The sequence below is a fragment of the Triturus cristatus genome, chromosome 11, assembly GCF_964204655.1.
Source record: "Triturus cristatus chromosome 11, aTriCri1.1, whole genome shotgun sequence".
Lineage (NCBI taxonomy): Eukaryota > Metazoa > Chordata > Amphibia > Caudata > Salamandridae > Triturus > Triturus cristatus.
In genome coordinates, this window is record NC_140594.1 from 919005135 (window position 1) to 919025678 (window position 20544).

Genomic DNA, 20544 nt, shown 5'->3' on the forward strand with positions numbered 1-20544 from the left:
TTTTTCTCGGCCCCCGCTTGACGAATCACCCCGAGACTTTCAGGGTAGGAGCTGAACGGAGCGCCCCATTAGTTTTGAAAATTTCGCGAGAATTCGTCTACCGGCGCCAAAGTTATTCAAAATAGAATTTTGAGATTTCCTATGGAAACTAGGTTGTAACTATAACTATCTACTGGTGACCACCAGTAGATAATATATATACATATACTCCACATAATCATTCAATTTATGTAGTGTTTCTATAAAGGCTTTCTGCGGGGCATTATAATAGAAGTTGATTATAAGTAGCCTAGCAAAGCCTGGGGAATCGCATAATGGTAATTGGAAATAAGGAGTATGTGTTTTCAAAGAAACTTTAGTGAATTGTAAACAATTGGATACATATGTACACACTCTACCCTTTGATCTGCCGTGTACGGAAGGGAGGGCAGGGGTAAAGTATGTTCTATACCCATTCATGTGTATTGGCTCCATAAGCCAGGTCTCTTATAGGCAAGGCATATAAAATGAAAGCTGACTACAGCACTCTAGCCACTCTAAATGTTGTCCCTAACTCCGCAAGCCTGCTACATTCCAGAAGACAAAACCCAAATAATCATATAGAGCTAGTTCAGGGTTAAGTTTATTATTGTTACATGTAGCAGCTAATTGGCTGTTACTAAAAGATTGAGTGATCATCGTGTCTTGGGATAGTTCCCTCTCTAGATGGAGTGGGAGTGGACCTTTTATCTTCTTTCTATTCTGTGACGATCTTGCCATTAAATCAATCCTGCCCTTCTAAGTTTGATAGACTTTGAAAACAATTATAAGTTGATACCATGAAGTTAAAATTCTGTATAAGGCCTGCAATGGTAGTGGGCCACAGCCTTTCCCTGTCAAATTGTTTTTCTGGCTGATAGAAATATCCCAATGGAAGTTGATTATAAGTAGCCTAGCAAATAGTAGTTGGAGAGATGTTGAGGGCCCTAGTCCTGGACAACATAGTGTCTATCAACCATGGTGTTTTGAAAGACAAGACTATACAGTCCCCACATACATTTTTTTGACCTTTACCCACCCATTTGACCCTCCTCGCCATTTTAATGTCTTTAAATAATTGATCAGTTAAACCCGATCTTAGGCCTTGCCAGTTTAGGGACTTGTTTCTTAGTGCAAACCAATCCTCAGTCCTGTTTGTAGGTAAAGGTGGAACATTTGCCAAGACTAACACATATGGGGTGAATGCAGGTGGAAGACCAAGGCAATCCTCCACCTGCTCTGTAGAATCGCAAGAATTATCATCCATGGGTGAGACTTCTACAATACGACCTAGACATCAAACACCATCCACCCCAGTACCAGTCACTTTCTTAGTTGAAATTCCCCCGTCATGCTTTCCGGCTTTATTGTTATTTGTATTTATATTTGTGCCCATTGAAGATTATAGATTGGAGCTATCGGAGGTAGTTCTATTAGTTGCAAGGGTAATCGGGGTCTCCTTACAGGGTGGGCCATTCTTAGTAGGTATTACATTTTTTGTTTTCCCCTTTGCAAGGTCACTCAGCAGATCTAGACAAGAATTAGTTTTAGTTTCCATTGTTGCTAGGCGTGTCTGTAAAATAACCTTAATGCATTATTAAAATGTTGCTTCAACAGCTTGAGAGCTTCACCTAAGGCATCCAATTTGCTGCTTATTAGATTATTTGGCGCTATATTAATAGTTTCAGGCAGAACTTTTTCTTTAGGCAGGGGCCCCCTTTTTTGGTTGGTGGTTTGTTTTTTCCGTGAAGGCTTTTTTTGTAACACAGGTATATATAGTGTTAGTAGGGGGGTTTCTAACTCGTTTGGGTGGTGGAGGTGTGTTAGATTCAGATACAGAGATTGCTTCAGTGATAAATTGGATACACCCATTAGCTCCTATGCACCCGCTCGCTTCATTGCCCCATCCAACACTATTATTTGTAGGGCTCACTATAGTCTCCTTTGGGTCCTTAGAAGAGAAATGACTTGAGGTTCCCGGGATTATGGTAGACTCTCCACAGGTTAACAATGACTCTTCCACCGAAGATATTTGCTTATCTATTGCCCCCATAGCCCCTGTAATATATTTTTATAATGACAGTTGTGATTTATCGGGCAATTGAATCTGGGACTTGCTAGCAGTAACTTGGTGCTTTCTCTTTCCCATATTTCATAAAATATTTTTCTTAGTTGGGAATGTGTGATCAAGAAATTATTTCAGCTGGATTTGCTAGGTTAAGAAAACAATATAGAATCGAAAAATGATAGGTTTCAAATATTCAGGGTATTGCACAACCCCCCACCCGCTACTACCGAAATCTCAGCTAAATTACACACCGCGCTAGTGATCAATAATGGACAATAGTACTCAATGGAGCCCAAAGATCATGTATAAGTATCCTATCAAAGCAGAGCATTCATCTACAAATCAAACCTAAACGAATTGGGTTCAGCTCCAGGTTATATACCCTAATAGAAATATCTTCAATATTACAATATAATTTTTCCTGTAGCATGTTACAGTCAAAGTAGGGCAGAGGAGAAGGATACCGAGAGCAAGGAGTGGTCACAGAGGAACATTTTGCGTGTCTTGGAAAGTCTTTTGCCAAGCAGTTCTGGTTTCCCAAAAAGTCTGTGGGTTTGACCGACTTATCCAAACTCCCTCCAGTCCCTCCAGTCAAAGCATGCGATACGAGTTGATGAGACTGCCCTATGCTGAAGTAGCTAATATAATGTTGGGACTTGCCTCCCTAACGCTCACAATAGTCGCCGCAAAATTAATCTGTGAGTACAGCTGATTCCATTTTGCAGTTTTTTCTTAAGCCAAGGGGGATGGCCTGCCCCGCCTCCTCCTGTTGCCGATGGGTGCAGGAGGGGCCCATCCTTGGCCTGAGCATGGCTCATGCGTGTCCCGTGCTGCGAGAGATGCTGCATACTTTTGTGCGAGTCTTTGGCCCCTTCTTAATGGCAAACAGTAGATTCCTGGGACTGGGAGTCCCTCTCCATTAAAGGTGAGCCAAAACAGGTACAGAACCGACAATGCAGCACGTCCCTCCTGTCACAAGTGACTTGTGATCCCTTTAAAGCCACCCCTGTGCTTTGCCATAGATAACCTTGCCCTTTTAATGGTTGACAATTTAAAAGAAGAATTATCTACTCTGTCCCCACTGTTGCTAAAATGCATATAGCTCAGAATCCTTTCCTTAATTGATACAGACCTCAAATCACCCTGCTGACAGTAGCCACATTCACCAAGTTTTGAAGTAGATTCACTAGAGTGCTGAATTAAATTTATTTCATAAACAAGCTTTTCCCAAGTTCATAGTGCAGGTCTGTAACTGAATGTGCCTCTTTATTAGTTGGCATTTTTTACAACAAAAACCTTCACACACACACATAAATGCAGAAAGCAATGAAGTGGTACTTTCTGTTACAAAACAGAGCTAGGGCTCAGCTGTTTGCTTTACATTTTTATGTAGCGCAAAAACCTGAAAACAGGAAGTGGTGAGTTCCTCCATTCATAAACTGTGGATGTCTGTGTTTATACTTGTAACAATATTCTATTACAAAGAAAATAAAGAAATAAATATCAAACTATTGTATTTCTCTCTGTACAATATAATAAACCTGAGGAGGGAGAAAGAGGCTATTATTACGCACATGCATTATCTAAAAAAATATGCTATTGCCGAATTTTTAAAACAAGGCATGCCAGTGTTACATAGTGAAAACCCTGCATTGTAATGTAGAAATGTACCCAACATTAACATGATTGTACAGAACACTATTAGACAAAATCATATTTTAGTTTACTAGCTTTCAGTACCATGTACATCTTTTTCTTCGAGAGTTATTGTAAATCATATACCACATTGCAATCTCCATGGATAGCATGTAATGTTAAACAAAAGGTTAAGAAAAATTTGACATTTATACTTTAAGAGATTTAAATTTCAACTGTTCACCTTATTCATGATTTGTGGAAAACTATTTTCAAAATCATTGACAACCAGCCCCCTAATCGGGCTCCTTCTTCTGCATTCAAATGTAATTTCTTATTAAAAATCTTCAGTGTGAACAGTATATTTTCCAATAAAGCACTTTCCTAATTGATGTTGTTTACAAATTGTCATTCAGCCATTTAATGTAGTTATCGACCATTCTCATTCCCAATGATTGGTGTGTCGGCCAGGTAATGAAGGCCAGCATTCCATGAAATGCATTGTCATAGTGGTCATGCATAACTTGCACACCTGCCTGCTTTAGTCTCGCTGCATACATAAAACCATCATCTCTTAGGACATCATACATACAGGTAAGTATATATGTTAGGGGCAATTTACTCAATTTTTCATCATCAACCAAAAGCGGTGCTGCCCTTGGATCTGTAATCTGAGGATACTTTTTCAGAAATTCTGATCTTCCATCTTTTGGGCTGTGATAAACATGATCTTTTTTCAGCTCTTCCGGCAAGAGATCACTCCAGTTTGCAAATTTAATAAGGTTGTTTGATTCTGAAGTGATATGTATGTTGGATCTCATGGCTTCAATTAAAGACTTGTCAGTGGCAAAGTATGTACTCCAGAACCTGGCCATGCTTTTCCTCGTGAGAACAGGCATGTCACTATTGTCGCGATATGATGGGGTGTCCAGGTCAATGTTCTGCAGTACAGGGTAGATCAAAGCTTGAACTTTAGGCTTAACATCAACTTCACTGTCCTCTTGTAGCTGTAAAGACAATATTTTTGCAATCTGTTTAGATTCCAGCCTAGTTTCATGACATACAAAGGAATGTGTAATAGGATTACGAAGTTCTTTATTACACAACAATATTGTCAAAAAGAGATGCATGTTTTATGTAAAAAAATTAATTTAAAAGCAAGTGGATCATAAATGGCTGCGCACAGTCTTACTCAACTAATCACTACCTAATGCAAACTGTTAACTGAAAGATAGAACTCTTGTTAATATGGTTAAATACAATGAGAGTAATGTCAGGGACTATGACCTATAGAAAATGGTACTGGGTCTCAACCAAATGTTTACAAATTATTAGAAATAAATGTAGTGCCTTTGCTGTTGATTTTATTTTCCCTTTTAGTTACTCTTTTGCACAATAGACAGGCTCTCCAATTACTGCAAATTTTTGTAGAAAGATTAGTACTAATATTTGGCTCACATGCACACATTGAGGAAATTATGTAGCAATAGACATAATTTAAAAAAGTAAGAGGGGTCCTAATTTAATGTCATCTTGCAACAGGTATGTTCCTCAAAGGATTGAGATCTTTAGGTAATGGGATGATCTTCTGGAAGAAGGAATATTTTTGAAAGAAGAGATGGTGCAATCTTGATTATTTGATAAGGTGAGATGGTCTCTTGTTAAGAGTATTCTGATACCACTAACTTTCCAAAATGTATGGTGTTGTGATCTGCTAGCAGAGCAGGGCTAGAGAAGATTGAGTAAAGAATATTTGGAATAGGAATTATTTGGATTGGATAGTTTGTGGGATACCTCGGTATATATGTACAGTAAGGTCTCTGGGTGAGAATATGGCGGACAAAGTATATGTACCTTTCCACAAAACTGAATGCAAGATAGTAACTTGAAGCAATAATGAGTGTGGAAGGCTAACAACCACTATAAGGTACAGATTTACTATGCTTAACTCCACATGTATGTACATTTATTAAATTTTCCATGCCTGTGTGCCTTGACAGAAGGGCTGATTCAGAAAATTAACTTAAACTTTTGAGTAAGTTTACTACTTTTTGGCTAGTCACAAATTCTGAGTGTAAAGTTACTCAAATAATATATCTTACATGTACCACCCCCTGAAAAAGGGTGTAGAGTCATGTGTATGAGTGTAGTTGCTACTATTGCCAAAGTAGTAGTAATTTCAGCACCATATATGACCACTGGTACAGCAACACCATCCCATAGAAAATAATGGAGGTAGAGACTGAAAAAAAACCTTATGAAATAATGTTTAATTAAATCAAAATATTTTAAATAGATACAGATATAAATTCATTTAATATAATGTTAACACAAATAAAAATATTACATGTTTAATACTTAATTGTAAAAGATTTTAACAAGCAAGTTTAACGTGAAAATGAACACAACTATAAAGTTTTATTGAATTACTTATATTTAATTCTATGCATCACATATACTAGTTATTAAAGAATATTTAAATCAATCTGGGGGTTATTTTTTAATTTAATTTATAGAAATGTTTTTTAATGTAATTTAATATATGCAAATTCATTACAGAATTCATTTTTAAAAAAGTTAATACTACTATGGCATTTGTCTTTTGTTCTACATTTCAACTCGATATATTTAAATATTTCACACTAACATGTAATGTAAAATACATGTTTTTTTTATTTGAAATAACCTTTTTTTCTCAATACTTTCACAATCAGAGATCTCTGCCTGCCTGTGGAATACTCCATATGGTAAGGTCGAGGCCCCATCTCCAAAGGTATATGTGGGGGATGACATTGTTATTTGATTTTCAGCCTATGAGGTAATTTACAAATTCTAAGATTCCCAGAGGAGGACTGAGGGGTAGCCTATGGAAGTAAATGCTGAAAGAGATATACTATTGGTCCAAAATGTAGTTGACCATGTTAAATATGGCACCATGATAAAGAGCCTCATCCCAGATTTGGTCTACCCCAGAGAATTATTACCTGACTTTCTGGGATAACCAGAAGCAGGCACACCAGTCATAGGTGGCCTCTGTAGATGCATCTAGCAAGGACATGGAAGGTTGAGTGAAGGACTCTAAAGTAAAGCATTATGATGGGCTGTGCAATTTGCTTATGTACGAAAACATCTTGACTAATAGCTTTACAGAGTTGTGCCAACACCTGATAGATTCCAAGCTAAATCTGCCCAAAGAGCTTGGGAAAGAAGCTGACCTCTGCTCAGCACCAGAGTGTCCAAGAAGGTACCTGGGAGGAACCTGAAGAAATGTGCCAGAACCTCCCAATAGCTACTTAATATCAACCTTCTGTCACACAGGTGGCAATGGCCCTTAATGAGGTGTGATAGCTGCTTACAGAAGAGAAATAATGACCTGGTTGTAGAGAGTAACCACAGACAAGGGGCTGCTCATTACCCTGGAAAAGCCTCTGGGTGGGTACCCAGGCTCTGCAGAAGGGGAGAAGGCGTTCACTATTTTTGGTTGTTGGAGTAAGGGGCATTGTGTAATTGTTTGCAATATGGCAAGCAGGAACTGCTGCAAAAGTTGTAAGATTGCCTATCAGAACATTTGCACTATTGGTTAGTGAGGTGGCTCTCCTAGACCTGAGGAAGAAGAGAAGAGGACTGAACTTGCTGATGGTGATTTGAAAGGGGCCTTAGAGGATTGGACCTGCTCCTTCTTGTACCCAGAAGTGCAATCCAAGGGTCAGAGGGATGAGCTCCAGTTCAAGGTATAGGGACAGAGAAAGCTAGAAGAGTCCTTTTCGTGCAGCTGCCTTGAACCTGGACACTCATTTTGGGGTCTTCTGGAGTGAGTCCAAACCCCCAAGTGCTGCTCCTAAGGTTACGGAACCCATGGTATGTATCAGGCAGAACCTTTCATACCACCAGCCACAAACTGAGAAACTGTTTAAACTTGAAGATCTCCGGAGGACTGGCACAAATCTGCCAAGCTGATCTGCCCAAAGTCTACTGGCACTGGGCTGAAAATTTAGGTTTCTCCTGCTTAGAGTGTCTCTGCAGCTCAAATCAGGTTTATCAGGATCTTGCAGAGAAGGTATACAGCCTTGTGGAGCCTTCTTCAGCAACAATCTGCAGCCTTCCTTGCCCTGCTGAAGGATTCTGAGGTCTGAAAAAGTGACTAAGTACGAAAGATGAAATCTTGGCCAGGCGAAGGTTCCAAAAGTATCTGGCCGGCAAGAGGACTTCCCTGGGCATGAAATCCAAATTTCTCAAGCTCTGAGCTATCCCCACCAAAACCAATGGCTACACTGGATCACGTCCAATGGTTATCCACACCCATGGAGCCCTCTTTGGCTGCTGCCTGCTGCCTTGCCCTGTTTGATTTTTTTTAACTTAATTTTCAAGACAAAAAGCCCGATAATGATGCTGGTCGGACGAGCATCCGACTGCCAATCTGTCGGGAACAGAAACGGCTGACTAGCTATCAGGGGTCCTGCCTTCTTGATTAGTATGCGACTGCCTTCAAGATCGCAATCTGCATATTTTATATTGTTGTGTAGCACACACTGCAGTCAAAAGTAAACACATTGCACATATCCCTGCTCTATGTGGCAGGCACCAGGTGTTGCCTGCCACTTGGTGCAGGCATATGTATTGGGGCACCATGGATGCCCCCAGGGCATATTTCAGAGGGCCAGGGGGGAATTGGGTCCGCTACAGGACCCCAAGTCACTTTCTGCCTGCCTTTTCATGGTGGGTTAACCGCAATGAACCGGCCGGTGGAAAGGGACATTGTAATCCCTACAGCGATGCCAGAGCAGGCACCGCTACTGTTGTAGGGATCGCAGTCCCTCAAATGCACTGACCAGATGTGTAGCGGTCAGTCTCTCCACCCACCCTCCATCTGCCCACCATCATAATGCGGCAGGTGGTCATGCAGGGTCTGATGGCAGTGGGACTGCCACAGACGGACTTACGGTGTTATGAGCCCCAATGTACCCCAACGTAGACCTAGGTAGCTGCATGACCTTTTACCTACATTTGTCCTAACATGCTCTACATAATGGTTATGGTGTTACCTTTTACCTAGTTATGTGCCGAATAAATATTGTGTGGTTATCTTCCAAAACTAGCATAATTTATTATACATGCAGATTCTTAGTATCATATCTTAATCCCCGCCTAGGACATGCACAGCAGGATTACCATCTTCTGTATTGTAGCTCCGTGCAAAAGTCACCACTATCATCATCCTTTAATGACAGGCCCACAGTAACATTACAAATCTAGGTAGAACCACTGAGGGTGCCTTTCGGGTATAAAAGAACCACATCTTCACTGGACAACCAGCGGAGAAGCTTCCATGCTGACACAAGATGCTGAGATTCCTGCACGCAGAACTTACAGCACTCAGTGGTCTGACATCCCTTGTGGGGTGTCCAACCTACATACATGCTAGGTACACTTAGGAACACTTAGCTAGGGTATGTATTTTAGGAGTACGCTTGATTACTGTCATATATCTATATTCCTGCATATATTCAGTTTTAGCACCATGGTAGAATTTTATCTTTTGTTTACTCTGTTGGTGCTTGTAATCTTATACATCTGTTTCTGTCTAATGTTTGTTGCTGGTTCAATAAATGCTTAATGAAAACATCTCCATTGTTTATACTGTGTATTTCTCTGAGACCAAGTGAGCATGAGAGACAGAGCCAAAAGTACTTTCCACGATCATGAAGGATCAAGGGTTGTCATGTTTGATGATTGCCAGAAACTATACGCTCCTTGGTGAGGTTAGGGGGCTTGTATTGTCACTGTGAGCTATCTAGTTTAAAGGCTAACATACCCCTTGGGGGTGTTTGAAACTGTTTGGATGCCAATCTCTTGGTTTCTGTTTGTCTAAAGGTGCATATTCTATATAGGTTTTTAGGAACTACACAACAACGGTGGTGGTCCCAACGCCATCGTAATGAGGCCCAAAGTCCCAATGTTAAATCTCAGACGATTTCAAACTTGGTTTCCTTATCTGATCCCTGCTCCATCACATTTGGCTTCAAATCATGATACCTCCAGTTAACCACGGTTGGTGACTCACCCTTTTAAAAAAAAATTAAGTTTATACACGAGGTTTCCCTTATTTCATGTTTTCAATTTATTTATTAAAATGTACTCTATTTTTCTAAATTGGTTTGAATTCTTATTGATTTGTTACTTCATAAATACTTTACACATTGCCCTAAGTTAAGCCTGTCTGCACTGTGGCATAACTATCATAGGTTGAGTTCAGGTTAATATAGTGACATTTCGATTGATATTATTATAAGTCACCTCCCTGAACTAATTACCCAATTTCTTACACCAACTCTGTGTATCTTCTCTATCTGCCTCCATGAGAGGACTGAAGGAATTGTTGCACCAACTGCCAAGCGAGAGATGGAGAAGATTTCAAAATGCCTGTGGGTGGACCCTGCTGAGCAATAAACTGAACTTGAAGGTACTCATCCTCTACACCATAGCTGGGTTTGTAACTTTATTATGCTCTTATGAGGAGTGCCAGTCCTCCTCACATCTGCTTGCTCAATCACTGTTCTCAAAGGTGAAGATTGCACCATCCCCTTTGATTTCACAAATACCTTTTTTTCTATTCCAAGTCCTCAGTGCCACTATTCCTCCCAGCAACTTAACATAACAGGTGTATTTGTAAAGCACACGATTACCCAAAGGTGTCCTGGCGCTCAATAACAGGTGTTTATTGTTACCCAACTCTATGGTACTCATTTTATTGACCTCAAATGGATGAAAGGCTGAGTGGACCCGCCGGGAAATGAACCTGTGACCATGAGGTCGAACACAGGCCCCTGCAGTTGCTGCTTTAGTCAACTGAGCCACCAGACCCGGCTTGGGATCAACCTCTCCAACTCACCTGGTTCATAAACACATCACCTGTAACCTCAGGTTTGAAAATGAGCCTCAGAGATGCTTGTTCACAACCAAGAGCACAAAGTACCAAAATGTGTGCTCGAAAGTAGTAGCATAATAACAAATGCTAAATCAACATTATAACCCACCAACCTTTCAGTGCCTTCAGAGGAGCTGCTGTAACAGTAGCTCCTCTGAAGACACAGAGATCTTCTCAGGGCCTGCAGAGATCTTTAAATATGGTGGGTTGTGGTAGAGTATATACTCTCGACCACCTTGACAGATGGCGGGCCGCCTACCACACTTTAAATAAGCCTAAAAAAACTGCTATCATCTGTGCCTTGCATAATAAATGTCCTGTTTTCCATGTGTTTATACCTTTCAGTGCCTAAACCTCCCCTCCACAGTGCCTAGGCCTCTCAATCCTGTGTTTGTTTATCTAATTCTCTCTATTGTGTAGATGTCCCACTGCTGCTTATTTATTACATTCCTTCATTTCTCCGTTCTCTTAATTTCTAATTCCCCATATTGACGTCCTTCAGTGCCAGAGTGACTTTCAGTCTATGGCTTGTACCTCACATTCTCATTATCTGTGTCTCCTAATTTCCATTTGGTCCCAAAAAACATACTGCATGGGCCCACAATCAAGAAACTGGAGACAATGCCAGGGAAGAGGAATTGGAGTGCAATCGGTGGTTCCTCAGATGAAATGTTACTGTAGGAAGCTGGGCTATTAGTAGGTGTGGTTATTTATTCTCAGCTAGTAATAATACTACAATCACTAATAGGTCCATTCAAGTCTCAGTTAATTAATCCTTGTTCCACACTTGATAGTTTAACAAATGAGCAGTCAGCCTTAACTTAGGAGACAGGTATGTGAAAAACATTTAATACCACCAAAACATAAAAAATGCAAAATACATGACACAATAAAAAATCCAACACCAATTTATAAAACAGTAAAATATTTCAATCTTCAAAACAACACCAAAATGACAAACATCCAATGTAGGGAACCAGAGATATGAATGTATAAAGATGAAATCAAAAGTTAAACTTCTTTGAGCTTTACTCTTGATGACAAGTGTTCGTGTTTCTTGAATCTGGAGTTTCATTCAATGACAGCGGCCTGCTGTATCACAATGCCTTGGTAAACCTTTGAAAGTCTTTGTCCTCGATGGCAAGGAGTTACAGAGCTTTCACCTGGTCAAACCAGTGCGGTCAGGCCCATTTGTGAGTCACTGATGGCAGTTTTACTCTTGATGTCGAGCCGGTCTCTTCCTGGAGCTTTTTTGCAAAACTTTGTAAAAAGTTTCTAAACTTTGAATTCTGGATGCTACTGAGTTTCTTTGGGGAAAATAAGTGGCCACTTGCTCATGCAAAGGGTTCAGAGACTCTGAATTGCCTCTTGGGGCTAGAACTCAATTTTCCACAATGCACCTGCACAATCCTGGAAACATCCAAATAAACTGTTTAGCTAGGGTGATCCTCTTTGTGGCTTAGTAGGTGACTTCTTCCAGCTATGTCGTACCTGTTGCTGATTAGGGAGTCCACTATTTTTCCTTTGACTCAGCACAGTCCTTTCTTAGTGGAGCCTTGTGAGTGCAGCAGAGGCGGTCCGTAGGATGTAGGCCTTCTATGGTGCAGTTCATGGGTCAAGTAGGTCTGACCTTCCCCCTCTGTTGTTCATGCTGTCAGTAATCTAAAGAGCTTCTGCAGCTGTGCCACATGTATCTGCCATTCTGTGCTTTGAGGCCGGGGGTTCACCCCAACCAATAGGAATAAAGATTCCACCCCTGCTATGACCTCTTCCTGCGAAGTGTGACAAACATTTTACCCAGCTATTCTCCCAAAAATAAAAATTGAGAAAATCTTTCCTTGGTGTGTGTGTCTGTGTAATTCCACCTAGAAGTGTGGCAAACACCTGACTACACTCCCGTTCCAGACTCTCTCCTAATCTAATGAGGGGGTCTCCCACCTGGCTACAGATCAAGGAAGGGGGGGTGGCCTGAGTCCTGTGACATCTGTTTTCTGCCAAGGTGACTGCCTTTGAAGTCCAGCTTATCTACCCAGTTACCTTCCTCTCCCTGGCTTTTCCAATAAATAACTGAATTGTTGTTGTCCTAGGTCTCTTCATTCCTACTCATGGAGGAGCGTGGCTCAGGCTGTCAAAAGACTGTCCAATCAGAAGTGGCTGGTACAGGGCTGCTTTAGGTAACTTCAGGATTGTAAGTTCTAAAACTACTTACCTGTAATAGTTATAATAAATTCAACCATGGCAAGTCATTGGATTTATTGCAACCATTATTTTGATACTTTGCATAGTATTGTAAGCTAGCTCCAATGCAAATATAGACTCTATAAAGTTAAATAAAACCTTCCCATGTTAGCCTATGAGGCTAGTAGCACTTTAGTAGGTTAAAATGACTTTTAATGTTTTTCCTTCCAGGGTATATAAAACATATTTTATATTGTCCCTGGTTTTTATAAAAAATCTACCCTATCCTTTTGCCACCTAGGGCTGATCTTATAGGTTATGTATTGGTCATAAAAGGGTAGTTTTGGAATTTGAAAGTATTTTGAATTCCAAAGTCGAATTTGGATATAGTTTTATCTTAAAACTAGCCTGCAAGGCAGGCCTGGCTTAAAAACAGCACCAACCATCATAACAGTGCACATTTAAGTGCATCTTCCTCACTGGAATCTGTAAATCTACTTGCCCTACCATATACTAGGGACTTAAAGGTAAGTTGTCTTTGCCAATTAGAATTACACCAATTGCCATAGACCTTTAGAGGTCAGAGCACTGCCCGTGAGCCTGGTTAGCAGAGTCTAGAACACTTTCAGAATCAGGAACCACCAGCATGATTTAAAAAAAATGGGAATGATCAGGAGCAAAAAGGAAGACTTTCCTAAAGATCCTGCTCAACTTTGGGGTATGGAAAAAAGGATGAATGAGCAAATTAAGGAAATACTGTTTAAACCATCAATCCCACCTCCTTTTTGGAGTTTTATAGTAGGTTCATTTCAAATTAGGAGAGTGATCTTCTGTTTATAATGGGTTATGGCAATCAGCCATGATCTTTTCCAGGATAATTTCGGCAACTCACTATTAATGAATGATGCTTTTTCTTCTCCTGTTGAGCATGGCTGTGGATTTTCTGTTGTGTAATGGAACATAGATTGGCAAATTCCCTGTTATATTACAGCTAATTTCCGTGCAAGTAATATCGATGTTCTGTAGGAGGGTCCAAAAATGGTGTAATTGGCTTTTGCGTAATTACAGCAACATTTCACTAAATTATGGATAATTACATGAAAAACAATTTGTTATTTTTCACTATATTTTAGGGTGAAATTTATCCTTGTGTCGTTTCTTGGCACAAGGATGCGTTTCAACAAAAGCACCGCAAACAACACACTCTCACTCTCTGTTGTCTTAGTGCACTAGCAGTGAAAACTAGCAAGTTGTGCTACATTTTTAACAGCGAATGGAGAGTATTTATGTGAAGGGACTTAATGGCATCATTTATGAATTGCACATCATAGGCGTGGTGCAAAATTCTTAAAATTACCCGAATGAAGCTGTTGTAATTTAATTTTCTCCCAGGTCTAATGTTATGTTGAAGGCACATATGATTGCTCCTCAGAGGAGATCTAGAAAAGAGATTTTAATTAAAGATTTATTTTTGAGAGATACCTCTGATCTTCTCTCTCACTCACAAATGAATATATTTTCTTTGCCATTTAAGGGGAAATATGGCTGAAAACGATTGAGAAGTAAGCTCTACTAAAAGGTTAGACATCATTGGCATTTTTACAAAAGTATCTCATGAGAACGAGCATGTGAAAATACAGGAAATGTCCTTGCTGATGACATCTCATGTGAAAATTGATTGCTAGGGCTTCCTTCAGATTCAAAAGTCACCCAAGGTACTGATAGGAGCTTGTGCAGCGAGAACATCTTCTGCAAGGCATTTTCTGCTTCAACCAGTAATAATGAAGCAAAGAATTAAGTAAAATTTGCTAAATCTGCATAATCTAAAATTTCAACATTTTGTGTGCATCTAAAACGTTGTACACAGTCTTATCTGTGAACGACACTGATTGCTCAGGTTGTTTTAGTGCTCCTGAAATACATACATAGTACAGAAGGGGATGAAAATAGTTATGCTTTCTCTTCTGTGATACTCTTTGTGGAGGAGCAAACACAGTGGTTGTTAAATATACAGTGGGTGTTGCATAATGTATGGAAAGTGAACAAACTCAATTAAATTAAGGTTATGTTTGCCCATTCATCTGCTCAATAACAGTGAAACAGGTGCCTGGGCACAGAGGTCCTTCAGGAAGTTTTAAATGTGTACCACAATAAAAGTGGTGTACAGTTAACCCCTTCGATGCGCGTGACGGAGTGGTTCCGCCATGCGCGTTGGTCGCGCTGTGCGGATGACGGAACCACTCCATCACGGCCCCGCCCGCGCACGAACCCTTCAGCACAGCGCGTTAATCCGCACCGCGCTGAAGGGGTTAATTGACCTCCTGCCACCTTTCCTGAGAAAGTAAAAAGTGTCTAGTAGACCTCCATGTAAATCTGCAGTGAAAGGCAGCAATCCTCGGTAGGGTGGAATCCATGCCACATTTCAAAGTCAGGCCAGTGACGTGCCTGCAAAAAAAAGTGTTGAGTCTTGAGGCATGTGCACCATCCAACCAACCTCTACTGTGTGTTACTGAAGTCCCCTGTAAGGATGAGGGGAGTTTGTGGGCTCACCTATCACTGCAAGTGTCTTTAGAAAATGCCTTAAGTACCCAGTTGTCCATAGACTACCTGCTGCACATCACACATTTGTGAGCGCACCACTGTATTGAGTCTCCATGGCACTCTTTCCAACACGTGCAACTCTTAAAGCATTACACTACCTTGGTAACCGAACATCCTTAAATTCCAATATGAAGGGATTTGTTCAATCTGAGGTGCAGAATGCCTGGCAGCTCTGAGTCTCTGTTATGTAATGTTATGTGTATTTTTAGAGAGCGCAACTCACCCAGGAGGGTATCCTGATGCTGAAAGCAGGAGTAGCAAAGGCCAAGCCTGGGCCGAGGCCAGTCAAATAGCCTTATCTTCAGTTTTTTGCAGAAGACCCGAGGAGAGGGCTCTGATGTACAGAGGCAGTTTGTTCCAAGCTTTGGAAGCAAGGTAGGAGACAGACGTCAGGTGGATCTGTTCCTACGTATTCAATGGATTTCTGCAAGTAGCATTCTGACTGAGCTTAGGTGTCTGGTATATTGGAAATAAGACCTGGGAATTACAGTAGAAATTGTGTTTGCACTTGAATTCCTACATGATCTTCTCACTTCCCACTTCTCGTCCTATTTCTATTGTGTGTATTTCACCAGTTTCTTCCTCCTAAAATCTCCAAGGGGAAGACCCCACAGATGTGCAATATTCCTTCACGCTTGTAATACTGATTCAGCCACCATAAACTATGTTTATAGTCAAATCGGAATTATCACATTTCTTTTACCGAGGACTTTAGAGTTTTCCCTTTAGTTCAATCAAAGCATTAACTCATGTCACTGTAGACATCATTTTGCTTCTGTTGTTGGGAACAGTTCTAATCTGCACTGGGTACACAATATGAGGTTCCATACTATTGCAAACCAGGTCAGTTTTTGCAGTGTGTAATTGGCTCTATTACAACATAGGAATACTTTTCGCTTACAAATGACAATCTCATACCTGCTGTGTCACAGCAGCAGCCAAGTTTCCACCAGCACTGTCCCCTGACACACAAATTCTTTCTGGATCAACATTGTACAGGTGAAGAATTCCTTTTTGTAGAAAATACTTTGTAGCAGCATATGCGTCTTCAAATGGCGCTGGAAAATGATGAGCGGGTGCTAGCCTGTAGCTGATTGAGAAAAAAGTGTGTTATTTGAATCTCTTTGGTAAACTACCAGATACCACACAGTTCCTTATGTGGTTATGTAACACCAAGCACAAATGATGTAATAGATTACAGAAATTCAGATGGCTTTTTAAATGAATAGTTTTTGTCATTCCTTTCTGAAAAAAGTGACATCAAATCTAACCTCTTTTGTTTTGTAATTTTAGCTCAAAGTTTGCGAAAAACGTGTTAATTAGTCATTTTGAGCATAACATTCAAAAACATTGATGTTTTATTTTCAGTCCCTTTCTAAAGGCAGAATGAGACAGTACCACCAAGAGTTGTCCGCATACATTCAAAATCGACAGTTTTGTAAAAAAAGGCATGCTACAGCAGCAGGACAAAATAAAATGATAAAAACATTACGTTATTATCATTTTTTGTTTTCATTTCATTTACTACTTGAGGCCAGTGGGGCGACGCTCCTCCACCTTAGCGGAGGAGCCTCCACTGCTTTACTTGAACTGGCACCTTTTAATAGTGAGTGCAGTGCACGAGTCACACGTTTAAGTAATTAAATGGAAAGTTGCAGTTTGCGTCATAATAAAGCACGAGTACACATTTTAAAAACATTAAAAATAAAATACTCACTCAACTGACACAACAACTGCGTTCAGCCTGTGCGCAACCCATCTCGCGAGAAGATCGTACGGCTTCATGGCTGCAATTCAATTAGGTAAATCACTAGAAAAATGCTTATCTAGAAGGTGTTTAAAACAATGATGCACAACTTCAAAATGATGCCTATATATAATGAATATTTTAATATTGTTATATACAGCTATAGAGTTAATTGTGATATTAACAGAATTATACAATTGTATGAAGTAGGAGATATAAAAATCAGACACAGTTAAATCTTCAAATAATTATGGGTGTGAAAGATTTTTTTTAAGAGTGCAGTCTCACAAAGTTTTCTGGCCTACTGTTGTTTGTAGTTTCTTCTCCGATGTCCCAGTTTATGTTTGTTTTCTCGTCCATGAAATGGAGAGATTTTTTGCATGTGCATGACATGTTTAGCTTTATCTTGCTAGTAGTCTGGAACATGTCTCACCTGTCACCCACAGGCATTTTGAATGAAAGTGAATGTGTGGATTAGTTCTTCCTCAAGAGTGATTGAAAACAAATTTTAATAGCGCAACATTATACTTGCGAAATTCCTAATTTTCACACTAAAATCCAAATGCACTGGAGCTTTTCAACATTAACATATGTTTCAGATTTTTTTAAAAACAAAATGAAGCTTGCCGGAAAAAAAACATTGAGACCTTCAAATACACCAAGGAACACAAATTAGGCTACTTTGTGGCCGAAAATTAAACAAAATGGTCCCAAAATACAAATTCTCAGAATGTTAAATATATTACTGAATCTTATAATGCTCTTTTATCTCTTCTATATTGGGCAGGATTAAACAATCAGACATCTAAGGCTCAAAATGTAAAAGAACATTTGAACACTTTTACATACAATTCCATACTTGGCCTCCACATTTGAATATATTTGTTTATGTCTTCACGCTTGAACTGCATTATTGGCTTTATCAAGGATATATGGAACAATTCAGTTATCAATTTTCCTATTTTAGGTTTGATAATCTTGTTTGTTGCTGCCAATATGGCTTTCGTACTCCACATGTTTTGCTGTTTTTCTCATCCAGCCCACTTGGGGCCTGATTACAAGTTTGGCAGATGGGTTACTCCATTTACTCCATAACAACAAATGTGGCATATATCCCATCCGCCGTATTATGAGTTCCATTATATTCCATTAGATATAATAGAACTTGTAATACGGCGGATAGGATATCCGCCTTGCTAGTGATGGTGTAACCCATCCTCCAAACTCGTAGCCAGGCCCTTTGCACCGTCATTGAATGGAACAACTTTTTGGAGTAGTTGTTTTTCAGATGAAGTTGTTAAACTTATTCTCACAGCTATATCATCCCAGAATATTTGTAACTGGGCACAATCCACAAAAATATGGGAAAAGATGCCTTTTAGAATTTGCACTTTCAGAAGTCACTGCCCTACTTCTCCATTTTTTCCGATGACCAATTTGTCCACTTTATGATTTTTGCTGCACATAGACAATTTGTATATGAACTCTAATTTTTCAAATATTTAATAAAGATGTTGGAGAGATGTCACAATGAACTTTTTGCCATTCCGATCTGTGTTTGTTTAGAAGAGCTTATATATGTGCATGTTAGTAATTTGTTTGACTTAGGCAAAACCAAAGCAAATCCAACTAAACTATTATTGTCATTTACCACCTGTTCAAATTGTAATTGTCTCTTCCAAATTAAAAATGTAGATTATATCCAGTAATAGGCTTGGGAAACAGCAGAGGAATAAAGGTGTTTTATAACCTCTGCAATGAGGAGGACATAATGTTCACCTCTCCCACATTACATCTGGTATGTGAAGAACTTGAACACTCCATGAGAAAACCATAGTGGTGCTTACACCAATGTCTCTTCAAAAAAGGAGATTAGAACAAGAAAGAAGAGTTTCCCTCATATCCTGAAATTATTTTATTTCAATCATAAATGTGCAGTGTAGGGTCATCCAGAATTTTTCTGCAGTATTTTGGGACTTTAGCACAGTATATCCACAACTTTATATTGACCTGGAATTTATAGTTTTTGGCGTTACCTTTCAGGCAGTGGCTGCCACCACACAATATCAATATTGAAGAAATTCAAATAACAAGACAGGTTTTGCTAATCTCACTTCTCATTTCATATGAAGAAAAATGAATTTCACATCAGGTGTTTCTCAGCTCTTTTATTACCAGTTGTCATCTGGAGAAAGCTTTTACATCAGACCTAGAATTATGAATTAGAGCCTGACTTAAATTGCAGAATCTGGTTGTACTCAGTAATGGCGATGAAGAAAAATGTGCTGTTGCATTGGCAAAGTACTCCTCCACATTTAGAGATGTCTGTCAGCCTTGCAGACATCTCTAGTCATTGGCAGCAACCGCCATCATGGTAGTTCCTATCAGTTTGTCAAACGTTTGTCAGATCTCGCAGACGAAAAGAAACATATAACACTGTCCACTCTAAATTGGGCAGATGGTTTTATATCTAAACCTCATTCGACCCATACTACATCGACCATAGGAGGAGTGTGTTTGTGATGGTGCAGGATTAGGCTCTGTTGGTGGCATATTTAAAGTATAAATTCTGATCTTTAAATCTAATGTGTTTAAACCTGTGGACCATTGGCTCTCCTTAAGTGGCATGCTGGCATGCTGTAATAGCAATATACACTTTTGTTTTGACCCAGATACCTAGCTTCAGGTCATTTGTAGTCCCATTTCTATAATTGTTGACCCTATCATCTCAACATTATGCCTTATTGACTGATAAATGTACGTAGGACAGATAAGCTCTATACAAAGCTGAACCTTATCTGTGCTACCACCCCTCCTTGTAAGAGCCACTTAAATTGTTTTCAGTTTTCTAACACATTCAAAATGTCCATAACAGGCTTTAAAGCAAAATCAATTACTGGGCTCCTCGATTCATATATATATATATTCACTGAAAAAACCATAGGTTTCAGGGGCGTTATAGTTAGCTGGACTTTTCACTCGTACAAAACCATAGAAATTCCCCGTTATAGTTAGTTCAGCTAACTATAACTCGCGCGCCCGCAATGCACTGCTGATGACGTCACATATTACATCACTCATGACATGGTCAGTGACATCACTCATGACATCACTGATGACATCTCAAATGACATCACTGATGACATCACTGATTACATCATCCAGTGAATGTGTGTTTTTCTGAAAATTACATATGTTTTCTATATGTATATCTCAAGGTGGATGGAAGAATAAATGGGTATATAAGTGTCTAAATGGATGATTTTTTTTTGAAAAATTGATTGTATAACTGACTGATTAAGTGTATCTTAGTGAATACATGGCTTAGTGAGTAATGTTTAAATATGTAAATATCTGTATCAGTCTCTCACT

General features: G+C 39.6%; 1 protein-coding gene across 1 annotated transcript in view; it reads right to left on the reverse strand.

Annotated features, from left to right (window-relative positions):
• Positions 1 to 3273: 3273 nt before the first annotated feature.
• Positions 3274 to 20544, reverse strand: part of LOC146785613 (arylacetamide deacetylase-like) — a 105251-nt gene continuing 87980 nt past the window's right edge. The window contains exons 3-5 of the mRNA XM_085634873.1: positions 17143 to 17212; positions 16344 to 16515; positions 3274 to 4728 (exon numbers count right to left, since the gene is read on the reverse strand). Coding sequence (XP_085490999.1) covers positions 4120 to 4728; positions 16344 to 16515; positions 17143 to 17212 — 851 coding nt within the window. The 3' untranslated portion in view covers positions 3274 to 4119. The remainder of the gene's footprint in view (positions 4729 to 16343; positions 16516 to 17142; positions 17213 to 20544) is intronic.